Source organism: Tympanuchus pallidicinctus, unplaced genomic scaffold (assembly GCF_026119805.1).
Source record: "Tympanuchus pallidicinctus isolate F22 unplaced genomic scaffold, pur_lepc_1.0 scaffold16, whole genome shotgun sequence".
In the NCBI taxonomy this organism is placed as follows: domain Eukaryota; kingdom Metazoa; phylum Chordata; class Aves; order Galliformes; family Phasianidae; genus Tympanuchus; species Tympanuchus pallidicinctus.
In genome coordinates, this window is record NW_026294679.1 from 8,689,630 (window position 1) to 8,703,997 (window position 14,368).

The 14,368-nt window shown below is 35.6% G+C and overlaps 1 protein-coding gene across 6 annotated transcripts in view; it reads right to left on the minus strand.

Annotated features, from left to right (window-relative positions):
* VTI1A (vesicle transport through interaction with t-SNAREs 1A) overlaps positions 1–14,368 on the minus strand; it is a 251,260-nt gene that overhangs the window by 226,896 nt on the left and 9,996 nt on the right. For all 6 annotated transcript variants that reach the window (XM_052677444.1, XM_052677445.1, XM_052677447.1 and 3 more), the window contains exon 3: positions 12,703–12,813. In XM_052677444.1, the coding sequence (XP_052533404.1) occupies positions 12,703–12,813 (111 nt within the window). The remainder of the gene's footprint in view (positions 1–12,702; positions 12,814–14,368) is intronic.

Consider the following 14,368-nt stretch of genomic DNA (forward strand, 5'->3'; position numbering starts at 1 on the left):
ACATACACAAAACCTGCATACAAGTTAAAATATAAGGCACAACAAACTTTCAGTACAACTCCATGTTGGAGCAAAGCAATACATTCGTTTCCACTTTCCATAGTAGGCATTTGACTTAACTGCCTCAAGAGAAACGCTATTATCATATGCCTCCTTTTTTTGTTTATAATTACAGAAGGACAACCTATTCTCAACTCCTTTCTAGAATACTGCCCCTAAGAAATGTGACACAGGGCAGTATGGTTGGATTTCAAGACTTTTCTACCACCATACAGCCAAACAACCCATCCATGAGGCATTCCAGCCAGTTTGCAGGATCTCAATCTACAGGAGAAAAAAAATTTAAAAAAATTAAAAAAAAAAATCTGAAAGCAAGAATAATGTTGCAAGGATTATTTCAAGGACTTCAGCCCAAGTCAGATCCATGCCAAATTATAACCAAAGGTACAATAGAGCTTAAAGGTATGAGGATAATCAGAGAATGGGCTGGTCACTGACAACATATCTCCTTGTTAAAACACAGCTGCTTCTTCTTCAGCAAAGACCTAATGTACACCTCAGCATGACATATAGAAGAACTTGATTATTATATAACCAAGCTGATAATCTGATTTGATAACAAGGACATCAAGATCTATTGCATGCCATAGTTTCTTAACTATTCTCTTAAGTAGCAGGGAAAAGAATAATGATTTCTTAAGGGTACACCAGACATGGTGAACATTTCCAAGAACTGATTTGGACTCCCTATTGCTTAGGTAACAGGATTTTCACTGAAGTCATGTCACTTTTGCACTGAAATTAAAAACACACTGAGTAAATTTGAAGACTTAGATATGTAATATCATTAAATATCAGCCATTAATCATTAATTAATAGCATAAATACAATGCTGAAGATTTTTTAAGTGCATCGTGTCTAATGAAAACCTGAAGCTTTATTTTCTGTTCAGATAACTAGCAGGTGAAAGAACTGACACATGAACCATCATAAGTTATTCTTCCATAGTATTTGAAAAGACAATTCCCCAAAATGGAAGCAGTCCAAACGTACTAATAACAAGATTTTAGGCTTTAAGAGTTTGTACCTTGGTTTCCTTTGTTTGAAATACAAGAGAATCGGAATGAAAATTTGCAAAGGCCTCAAATCTTTCAAAAGGGAAGTGAAGACTTCAAAAGATATTCTTGTTCCAAAATGATACATCTAACTGTATCAGAGCAGATAACATCTTGGTGTTTTTCAACTACAATATATGAACGTGATTTCATATTTTCATGCAGGACAGATCTTAGTTGTTCGTGAAAGAACCTCACTTCACACACAGTTCAAAGCACTCTGAAACTGCAATCTTCAGTTTAGACTCCCCATTAGGGCTGGAAGCATGTTTGGTGCACTCCCAAAATGGAATTTTCAGGGATATTCCTCCTAAAAAAGCTACCCTATTCATGCTCATGTACAGGAATTGATGTGAATTTCAAAATCGTAACACTGCCAAACCAAAAACGACTGCACAAGAAGCCCATGTAGGTGAAAAGGTCCCAGCTAAGACATTTTTAAACATACAAAATGCCTTGCAGTTTGGTACTAGTTTATAAGAGGAGGAAACTCAGCAAGTGACATTAGCAACAGAATTCATTCTAGCTATGAATTAAAAGTAAGAAGTCTTCAAGTTTGTCCCAGAATGAGAAGCAGAAAATAAACCACCAAAGTGGGGAGGCAGAGGAACAAATTTTCCTTACACTCATTCTGAAGTTCATGCATTTTAAACAAGGATCTTTACAGGGTACTAATGCTGAGCCACTGCTTTGCACTGCTGAACACAGTATGTGTAGGCCAAGAATGGAAAAAGGGGACCTTAACAACGTGTTTGAAACTGACTCCAAGTATAGGTAGGAAGAAAGATGCAGCCCAGGTGCCTTCAACTGAAATAAAGATCTAACAGGAGGACAATGTGATACAAGGTGAAGAAAAGACAAAAGGAGCACTAAGGGCTTAAAAAGGCTAGGGAAGAGATTCAGGTTAGCAACCTCTAACTTAATCCTGACCTTTCTATAACTTTTTAGTTTGATTTAGGTGACTGAACTAACTTTGTGGGAAGCTTATATAACTGAATGACAGAGTCTGATTTCCCCTCTAGATAAGAGAAAGAAGAAGAAATCATACTGTCACTCATGGGTATAACAATGAATTATAAAACAATATAAAAACGCAGCCATTACAAATCAAGTAATTATTTAACAAAAAAAATTACAGCTATGACCATTTACTGCTAGTTATTTTACTCACAAACACTTCAGAATAAATAGTTCTCAGTTTACTTTTTTAAAGATGCTAAAAATCATCACAATAAAAAAGAAAACCTGTGGTTTCAAAATCAGATGCAAATAGGAAAAATCAATAATAAAACTAACCTACACTTCTTAAACAAAATATACAAAAATAATTAAAAGAAACACATTAACACACCAGCTCTGTTATTTGCACTGTTCTATTTATTTAATACTCAGTATCGGATGCCAAAGAGCTGTACTTGCAGATAAGAAATCCTCTTGTTCAAGGTATTCTACAAAATATGATGCCTGTGTAAAAAACCTGCAGTTATATGTGCTAAAATACCAGCCATCGTTATGGAATTTATAGATTGCTTTTCAAATTCCAAAATAAAAGAATTTGGTTTGGTATTCATACCACTACTCCTACACGAAATACTAAATAATACTTTTTTCTAAGATGGTGATAGGCCCCAGCAAAGGATACAATTTGATTTAATAAAGGCTCAAAGCCTTTTCACTCCTGAACGAGTGGAAAGCCAGCTTTATCATGTAGGACCACTTGCTATCTTAGGTCCAGTTCAAGAAAACACAACACGAGCCTTTCCTTCAATCCACCAGACTTCACTTGTGAGTCTCTGCTGAACAGGTGCTCTTTCCAAGATCTATCCAACATGTTACCATGCTGAGCAGAGGGGTAAGCTGGCAAATACTATGCCTTTTTCACTTTAATCTTAACTTCTCTGAAAAAAACTAAGGACATGTTGGACATGCCATTCAATAGGAAATATGCAGAGCCTACACTCCCTAGTTTCCTCTTCTTATGCACCAAGCACCAAATAGTTAGTAAAAAGTTGGTTGTTTTTCCTCGCATAAAACACAGAAATGGTTAAATTGTACCAGAGAAAAGAAAATATTCTATTACTGTCCCCAGAATCCCCCTATTATATTCCTTTTTACTATATGCTCTTACTACTTTATTTTTCATTGATCAAATCTTTAAGGAGTAAAATCTCTCTAGTAATTACTAAATACTGGCAAATATTTACAAAATATTACTAAATATTTTCCTAGAACTGGCACCATTATGGCAGTCTATAAAATCTGGATGAAAAGTAGAAAAGGTGCTATATTTGATTCACTTGTTATAACTGCAAACAAGCATTATATTGTCAAATTTGCAACTTACTCTGAAGTAGCCCTTGTAGGAATTTCCTCTACAACTATACAAGAACAGTAAGCTTAAACAGATCTTGTGGCCAAGGACTACTTTTTGTGTGGTTTGTACAGCAGCTTGCAAAGGGAAACTGTACTTGGGACTGACAACTAAATGATTGCAGAGTACAAATAAAAAGTTACAAACAAAAGAACAGAGATATTCACACTTCTTCCATATGTTTCAAGTAGTAAAGAACATTAGAAAAGGAAAAATTCATTCAATCCTATGTCCAGCTGCATTTCTTCCTTACCAAACCTCATGTCAGAGATTAGGCAGCATCTCCACTGTTGTCAAACTCCATTTCCATTTACCTGCATAAGCCAATTTTAAAGAGCCATAAAGTTTCTCCTGTGCTTTCCACCAGTATGTTGAAAAGAATCAATGTACAGCATAAAATGGGAATGTTTTCTCCAGGAGAAAACATCGTGCATCTTGGTTATCAGATCACATTTTATATATCTGCAACTTGTAAATATTAAAACATAAATAAGAAATTCAATATTTTTCAGGACAAATGAAAGCCTACCTACATAAGGAAACAGCATTATTAAACACTGAAAGCATCAGTATAAAGATCTACTTTTGTTCTCGGATCAGAGTTTGGGGGAGAGGTGGCAGAAAAATTTACAATTTCAGTTAAATTCAGCTGTAAGTTGCAGGAAGAAAAAAAAAAAAAAAGGTGGAATGAAATGATTGCATTGATTCTCCCTAAGAATCCCTACCACAACAAAGTTCATACTTATGTGTTAATTCTTCTCAAAGGCTTTTTAATTGACTATAGTAGATTTCTTGAGAGAAAAACAAAAAAAACAAAAAAGAACAATTTAACTAACATGCTTTTATCACATTAAACTTAGTATTCCACTTTTGGAAACCCAAAGTTATCAGAAAAAAACTACGCAACACATACTTGACTACTTCTCATCAAATAAAAGTTAGCACAAAACATCACTAAAGCAGCACACTAACTCATCAGAAAAAAAAGGGAGAATATACCTGTCATGTTCTTCATCTTGCTTATTAACAAATTCAGAATCCATTTGCAATTACAAGAATTATTCTCTGGCACAGAAGAATGTTTATCATGTGCTACCATAAATCTCCTGCTATTCTTTGGCAAAGGTTCTCAGCAAAACCAAGGTAACTAAAATATTATTTGTACTAGCACAATAAAATGAATGCTACCATTTGTAATGTTTGACAGCTGTTTGACAACCCAACATAGAATATATTCAGTTATGTAAAGAGATTTTTTCATACTCTGATATATGCCTATGATGCAATAGGAAATTCAACAAGCGTTTAATATGTAATGATGATATAAAAATTTCCCCTTGAATTCTGATTGAGAAACTACCAAGATGAAGCACAAACCTCTTGAAGTTAGGCAGAAATAGCTACTTTTAACTGCATTGCCCATACTTCAAGTTCCACTTCATGACAGCAACAGAACTTAGCATGCAGGCAAAAAAAATAAAATAAAAAGCCATTAGCCATACATTTGCCAAAGTAATTCTTGACATGGGACAACTAATCAGTCAACAATAAGAAGTTCACCATTTACCAGACTGCAACTTCACCATAAAGGAAAGCTATTTTTGACCATGGCAATTAGTCTCCTCATGTTTCAAACACTAAATTCTGTTTTCCCATTAATTTTTAAAACGGTGTGGCTTTAACTTAAAATAAACTGTACATCAAAAGAATGGAAAATAAACAGCCAGGAACACAATTTGACGAATTGGATTTATTTAGTTTATTTAGCTAAACAGGGTCCATTGGATCTCTTTAATAGGCTGACAGTTGCACTGGGCTGGTTAATAAAACATTCAACACAGTATCTTCAGCCAATATAGAAATGCAAATCCCACCAGAAATATTTTATTCATGAAACAGTAATTTCAGTTACTACCAAAGCAAAAAAAAAAAAAAAAAAAAAAAGAAAAAAAAAGTAAAAAAAAAGAAAAAAAAAGAAAAAAACGAAAAAAAAAGGAAAAAAAAGAAAAAAAGAAAGGGGGGGGTGGGGGTGAGCTGGGGGGGGTGGAATTTACTTTGCAAACAAACAGTGCCATCTAGTGTCAGTCTCAGAAGAAATAAACCAAGAAATCTGAGAAGATCTGTAATTAATCCTCCCCAGTGTCAAAATGCTACCTTTTCCCTTTTTTTTTTTTTTTTGCTTTCTTGATAGAATGCCTCTTCCTATTTTGCAGTCAAACACAAATTAGCCTCCTTCTAGCTAGGGAAAAAAAAAAAGTAAAATACAATGAGAAACTTGAGCATAGCTCTAATCTGAAAAGTAAGCAAGCGATGGATTGTTTGCTCAGCTTGTCTGATGGTCTTTCTCAAAATCTCCGTGTTTCTAACTCATGATAGAAAAGCAAATCAAAATTCTACTTACATGAGTGCAAGTGAGCCAACATGATGACAAGAGAGTGAGATATGCTCTGTTCTACTCTATTTGTCTTCACAAGAGACAACAGCATTCCAATTGCAAGATCTTTACTACTGCTGCTATCAAAAGCAGGACAACAGCTTGCTTCTTTTTGCATGAAGGGTAGGGAGCATCACTTGACTAATACAAAAAATCAATGAGAAAGAATGCAATATTAGAGCCCTCCTTCTCCCCCCCAAAAAAACAGCATTCACCTTCTGTATATGAAGAGTCTTCACTTTCCAGCTGGCTGTAATTAATTTTGAGCAGACACTGCTTCTTCCAGTACTGGCAAGGAAGACCAGTGCACAGATTTAATACTACTGCTTTGAGAAGGGGAAATTCTAACAAAAGAACAAATTATGTGGGAAAAGAGAAAGCACAGTTCTATACCTGGTAAGGCTGATGAGAGTTGGCATTCAGACACATCTAAGGACTGCCAGGTGAGAAAGCATGCTTTGTGAAAAAGGCATGTGTTCCTACACCACAGCTGACATCAGGCTGAATTTATATCATATGATTTAAAATACATCTTACAGAAAGACTTCATCTGCTGTAGACTACTTTTTGGCTTAATTTAATAAATTAACATTTCTCTGTGAAGGGAACAAGGAAAGAGAGCAGCATGAAGGTTTAGAGTGCATTGTGAGAGTCAACATGCCCCAGCCAAATACACCATCAGAATCACCAAACTGTTTCCTGAAAATACCTTTATTTGTAATCATTGGGCCAAGGCTCTTGCTCCACAAATTGTTTTTTCTTAAAATCATATGCATCAGGACCAACAAAAAACATGCCACAAAACTCACCAGTCTTCTCCCTCTGGACAGAGTTGTACTAAAGTTCCTAAGAGCATCAAGTAGAAGTTGGCTGAGTGAAGAATCTGAGGTTTTAAGGAATTAACTTGATAGACAAGTGAAATTTGCTGCTTGGTTATCCTTGTCCAGTAATATCATCTCTTTATAAACTATCTTCTGAGATGCACCTTATGGGTCAAACATGGGAGTACTCTTTGAAAACAGCACCCAAAGGTACTGCATTAAAAACCGAGGAAGTACAGCGTGCTTCACCAATCTGGCCTCCCAGGAATCTCAGTTAAAATGATCGTAACCCCTTAGGTTAATGATAACTTAAGCATGTTAACTCCTGCCTTTCATGTTTTCTCTAAGGAAAAGCATGTCATCACGAGTAAATTTCATGGTGAAACAAAATTCCTTCTCTCTCGGTACAACCACACAAAACAAAACAAAAAAATCTTTACATGTAAATAAATGAGGGCAAGTTTTGTACACTAGACCTAAGCTGTACCATTGCTTAATCTTTCATTAAAAACTCAGTCAAGGCCTTGAATTTAAAAAAAATACAATAATAATTTAGAAAGTATTTTTCCTATCTGAACTTTTTCCATATTAAAACAGCAGTCGTATAAATAAAGTAATTGCAAAATGTCAAATAATGTCTCCACCTTTTTCTACCACAAACCCGTCAAGGTGGGGACACAGAAACAAACTGAAGATAATGTGGAATTTTCTTCTTCTGAAGAAAAGAAGTTAAAGTAACATTCAGCAGCAGTTAAGAAAGCAAAAATATCAGAAGTTATTAAAAAAGGGAAAAAGGGAAAAAAAACCACTAGTATAGAGGACTGGTTACTTATCTTAAAAGGCTATGATATATATATAAACATAGTACAGCAAAGGAACATTTGTCTAAGAAATATTTTCCCAAAATTAGATTGTTAATAGATTGTCAGATATTTCATATTCTTCTGAATCTTAATGAATGTTTCATCTCATGTGCATTAAAACAAACCCTTTCCAGCCCTATTACAAAAGAAATGTACTATTCACATTCCAAAAACTAATCTGATTTTAGAAAGATCAACAAGATCAGGTTTTTGCTACAGGCATGCCTGCCCATGCAGGGTGCATGTGCGTACACGACATGTATAGATAGCGAGTTCCTTGTTTTAAACATCTGGGATGCAATTACAAAGCTAAACACGTTGGTCTCTTGCACATTTTATGAAATTTTAAATATAAAGAAATGCTTTGCTCTACAACAGTCCAATAGCCAAACTTATAGTTCAGTCTGGAAAGCTGAGGAAGACTGCTTGTAACCACATGAATGTCACATGAGTGTTTGACTGGGCAGATGCCAGAATTTGAAATAAGGGCAGTAGTACTGGCTAAAAGCAGCCAGATGATGGTTGGCACAATTGTAGCTGTTCCCTCAGGTCAGTTTCTGCAGTAAGCTGGTACTTCTCAGAGCCACAAAAAGAAGCTCTATCTAATGACTTCCTGCTACTTACCACCTTAAATGCTTTGAAAGCTTAACAATAGCTATCATTTTAACAATTTAAACAAAACCCGAAGGATGTATGCAACATGAATATGTATTTTCACTACTGACTGAAGACTGCAAATTTTACCTTTGGTTATCATTACTACATAATACGATCTGGAGTGGATTTTTATATTCCCTCATTTATTTGAATGCTTCAAACTGTTAGCTTTTCACTGTCCTGACATTGTTTCTGTACAACGAACCCTTGGGACGAATAACCGATGACCACAACTTTGCTATGTTTAGATAGTTACAGTTTCATACAAACTGGAGTGGATTCTGATCAAAGTGAATTGGTAAAATCCAGACAGCTTTCTACTATCATATATTCCTACTGTTTAAAGTTCCCTGGGTACTTTAGGTACCTAAAGTTTTGGGGTAATAATTGAAAAAGAAAAAAAGCCTACTTGAAAAAAAATAATAAAATCATAGAACAATAGAATTGTTAGAGTTGGAAGGGACCTAAAGTGTCATCTGGGTCATTCATTCCGATTCCCCAGCAATGAATAGGACACCTACACGGATTGATCAGGTGCTCAGAGTCCCTTCCAGCCCGACCTCAAGTGTTTCCAGGGACAGGGCACCTTCCCCTCTCAGGACAACCTGCTTCAGTGCTCAGTGTAAAAAACGTCTTCCTTTTTTCCCCAATCTAAATCTCTCCTCTTTCAGTCTGAAACCACTTCCCCTTATCCTATCACAACAGATCCTTCTAAAGAGTCTGTCCCCTTTTATCTTATAACCCCTTCATTACAATTAAATAAAGGCATTTGTTTGCATTTATAGCTTCATGCAATTGGTCACCATGGATGTTATACACATGGAATAATGAGAACAAAATATTTACCAGTTTAAACCACAAGATGATGCCTTTGTAGGTGCAGGGAAAAAAAAAAAAAAAAAAACAGCTGCTTGTAGGAAACTAGAATTTCAAAAACTCTTCAGTAAGTAGGTTGTCCCAAAATGAAGCCAGCAAACACAAAAAACACACGTACATGGTATGCAACTCCACTTCAGGCCACAAGATAGAGCCATTACCGCTGCCTCTGCAGCCCAGCAAGCCTGAGCCGAGCAAAAGCCCAAGAGTCACTCAAGTCTGGGGACAACAGTTTTCAGTACCTAACAGAAATGAAACCCCATTATAAAGGTGCTGTACTGATAATACATTATTGGTTTGATTATCATATTTTCAAAGTTAAAAGAAAAACACAGAACCTTTACCAAACAGTTTAATTTCATCATGATAGATGCTCATGGACTATATCGTAAGAAACCCTGAAACTTGCCTTTTGACATGTACACAGCTTTCTTGAATAGAAATACCACTTCATTCTTGTCCTTTTCCTATGTTTCTCCCTAGTTACTTACTGCTGGAACTATACCAGCAGCAATTGATCTAATCTGGCATGGCCATACCTGTATTTTCTTCACAAATCAGAAGAATTGTTTGCTACACAACAGACCCTTCCCAAGGAAGGCTGCACAGCATGGATGTGAGTATCAGAAACCATTGTTTAGCCTCCAGTTTTGGTTGAGGTGTCATACTTTCATTTTTATTTTTCCCCTATATGTAAATCACAGTGCTATGGTATCTGAATACCTTAAATTATCAAAATGAACTATCTTTGCTTTGATTCACACTGTTACTTTGTAACAGGTATGTAATAAGATGGAACAAGTCAGTTTTTTCCCCTCTGATATCACTCAATACAACTAGTGGGTTACAAATTACCCATATACAATACAGTGAATGGTGTAGATGTAACTCCCTCTAAACACACCTTTGGACTGCAGGTACTGCTATAAGCAACTGTGTATGAGACTCAACACAACAAGGCCTGAAAAGAATGGAAATAAATCTCTCTTTACAGCTTGTTCTCATTTGATCAAAAAATTAACAGCCATTTTTGGATCAACTTTTCAAAGTGCAGCTTGACTAAGCTCAAACCCATATTTTTTTTAGGCTATATTTTTGATATAATAATGTGTATGAAAAAAAACAAAAAACAACAAACCAACAACCAATAACTACCACAACAAACCATGATATGTTCATCAAGATTCCACAGTATATGGTGAAGTAATAAGCAAGTCCAACTCTGTCATTTTTTTTTTTTGTATACTGCCCAAGATCATAAAAACTCCCCCATTAGATACTACTTATCAGAAACATGGATGTTGACTATCTTCCAAGTAAGGACTGAACAGTCTACATTCCTCATATTTACTTTTAACTTTTAAATATGTTTCTGTGCTGCTGTACTTCATATCTGCTTGGCTGAGGTGAAATTTGCAAGATCAAGGCTCATATTCATTATGATGAATATAAATGAAATATACCAGTCCCAGTTCTGCATTCACTTCACATTTCAAATATAGAACTCACTTTAAAAGACTGCATACTAAGCAATATAACTTTTGCAATTCATTTCACAGACACTATTTACTTAAATGAAATATACACTTCAAGATGACAAAGAGATGTCCTCTCTTCAGCAGACATGTTGTTTCACAACGGACAGAAGGCCAAGTCAAGTACAACGGGATCCAGCTGAGATTCCAATCCATTTATAACGAACAACACGTAACTCTGCAAACTCACATCTGCATGCCTTTTGGAAGACCTGAGAACTTCCAGCAGCAAACCTGTAAGCTGATCCTAACCTGAAACTGCCAGCATCATTCCGAACTAAAGATTTCCCTTCATCTGTAAAAGTGAATTCATTTTAAAATACTAAGATCTGCTTTTTCTAAAGGCCTGCTAAAGCTCTTAAAGAAACTCTATATGCTTTGCTTACAATCAAACAGGTCACAACTCATTCAAGTCAACATTCAGACAGAACACACAAAAGCACTTTCATTTCAGTAAATATTCTCAACTTCCTGCCTTCAGTGGCTCTCCAGACAGCAGTTTTAAAGAGTCAAAATAACATTTCCTTTCCTTCCTCCTCTCCTCCTTTGAACTCACAAATGAATCACTTTGTTATATAGTTTCCAATAACTTGCTATTTGTCTGGAGAATAAGTTAAAAAGATTCTCTAACACTCAGATACAAAATTAAGAAAAATGTGAGTGCCTAGGGACTGGGATAATACAGGGAATTCAGTTGAAACAACAATTTTGTTTTCTTTACAAATCTTTTCCCACTCCTTTTTTTGGCTCCTTCACTCTTAGCAAATCCTTACGTTCTTCAGTCATATACATACGATTGAAGGATATGCAAAACATATACATATTACAATTATGCGAACTCCTAGTGTTCTGACACACTTCTTCCACATATGCTCATTTCTCCTCTTCCATAAAGAGCATCCAGTTCTGAACTCTCCCATTCCCAAATGTCGGGAAGCATAAGCGCCAATTTCCCTTTTCTGGCTGTATAGAGAAATAGGCCAGCAATAAAAATAACAAATGTTGACTGGGAATTCTCCTGCCCCTGAGGAGATAAATAACATTCACTCCTGGCCTAAAAATTGTTCTCTTTTGGAAGCCACTGTTTACCCAACAGGGCCATACACACTTCCTAGAGGGGAACAGCATGAAATCATCTAAAATTTTGATGCAAGTCTTTTTATCCTAACATTCCTCAAACTTTACAAAATTACAGCCACCTTCTTGATAATACATTTTTGTGCAACTCCTCAAAACTTGGCAGAAACACAGAGGAATGACAGTCAGCTGGATTTCCTGGCTGCGGGTACAAACATTGGCTCTTCTCCCCTGAAGGAATAAACTGCCTCCAGCATCCCGAGAAAATTCACACGTCTCTAGCAAATGGAAAAGAATGCCAACATTTCTTTCTTTCTCCCCACCCTGCAGGTACTGAGCTGCTGCCAATTAACAAAGCATTTCCCCATATTTTGCAATCCCTTTGAACCTTTTCAGGACTTCAGAGGAAACAGTTTTGTCTCTGTGTAAATCTATTCAGTGCAAATGGTACTCACACATACACACACAAAAAAAAAAGAAAAAAAAAAAAGACCACTGCAGCAAAAGCCCTTAGACAAGAGAATCTTGTTAGTTTGTATCCATTATTTGAAACATTTAGTAGTTAGAATATACTTGTACAAAAGCCAAGAATAATCTAGGTGCAATGGAAAGAAGAAATCACAGTAAGACATTAAGTAGATACGAGATAAACCACATTCAAGATTTCCCTAAGTTGGTGATTATATTGGTTTTCCTGCTACTGCCACATTGCTACACACTGTTTTAAATGAACCATTATTTTCTCTGCAGAGTAAACTTACACTGTATTTTAAGTATTAATTCTCAAGTTCTATAAGCCTTTCCTCAAGCTGACTATTGTTCTTACAGCATAAATACTCCCAATGTTTAACAGCATCCTAGTTAAAAAATCCACCCAGTTGCCTGAATAAGTGTATTATTACATTAAAAAAATCTCATGGATGCTATCTTTACAAGGTAGGGTAAGAACTCACGAAATCAGCTTCAAGTTTTCCCATTTCTTGTTTGTAGCTTCTCATTCGACTGCTGTACATCCCCCGACTTTGAGGTGGGATCTCTCGGACTTCAAGCTCCATCTGCTCGAGCTACCAAGTAAAAGCAGAGAGATGCAAGTTGAAGTGACAACTAAAGCAAGAAGGTGTTTGTAGTTGAAGGTGTCCCTCACCATGACAGGAGTTGCAACTAGATGATCTTCCAACCCAAAACACTCTATCAGCCTGTTTAGCTAAATGCTCACAAATACCAAGAAACATTCTCTGTCAAGAAAAGTGTTGTCAATCCTATTGACAATATAGAAATATGTTAGAAAAATCTTTACACAGCATAAAGTCAACTAATTAATGACAAAAGTGGCATTATTAACACTTTAAAAAAATGATTCTATTTAAACCTTTCTGGATTTCAGTTTCAAATGCAGTGAATACACTGATGAACATCACACAGAAGACACCCAACCTCCACCTAGTTGTGTGGTTCCACAAATTGTATTTTATTTATCTTTGTATACACACACATTTTATACAGACATATAAATGTATAAAATTTTATCTACCCACCATCTCTATGTGTAATAAAATAATTATTGTACTTTTCTGCTTATTCAGCAGCATTAAGTAGCCTGAGCTTTCTGAACCGGCTGCATAAATCTACATCCCAAATCTGTATGCAGGTACATTAAACAACTGGATTTTAGAATTGTAATAAAAATATTGTTCAAGAACTGGTATACAGTTGAATGCATAAAATGTCAGACAATTTATCTTTAAAATGGTTTTGCTACTTATTTTTGACATGCAGAACTTTAACGGGCCTGAAAAGCAAGAATATGACATCAGGTTGCAGAAAATCAAAAGGAGTTATAAACCAGGGCTGACTCGCCTGCTAATTACCTGCCCACTGGGTTAAGGAAACACCTTTACACAGTGCTGGCTCCTCATGAATTCTGTTGTGCACAGCTAAAAAACTCCCATACCTGCTTTTAAAATCTTTCCAACTTAATTTAAAAAGATAAAAGAACAGCTCTCCTTGTTTGCTGTAAATACCTGAAACAATATTTACTCACCTCCTACTGATCTCAGCTGAGCAATACACCATTGGAACAGAAATGCCTTTCAATTAAGGTCCCAAGCTTCTGGTTACAGGTCTTCACAAGGGATAGTTAGAGTTTATTCCTACATAATCACTAACTTACACTTTGAGATTTCATCCTCATAACATAAAGAAGCATCTGAATTTAATCAAGTGAATTACCAGAAACTGGAAAGTCATTCAGTCTGATCTATTCTGATTATACAAAATGGTATTTGATAATAAACTGTAGAGCTGACTTTTTAATTAAATAGTCAGTAATGAATTGAAACATCGAAAGCTGTTTCTATATCTACCCAGTTCTTTGGTGCAGGCTTCACTTTCCAAAGGGGTATTATAAATTAAACTGATAGCTACAGTAAATGGTTTATTTCTTATCATTTCACCCCAATAGACTTTATCTTGAACATTCCATAAACATAGAAAATGTTTCCCTTACATCTATTTATATGTGCAAGATCAGGATATTTTAATGAAGTCTCAATGCTTTTCTATTAAATAAAAGTGAAGTCATCTCCCAAATGAATACATCTATTGCAGCCATGATCAGAG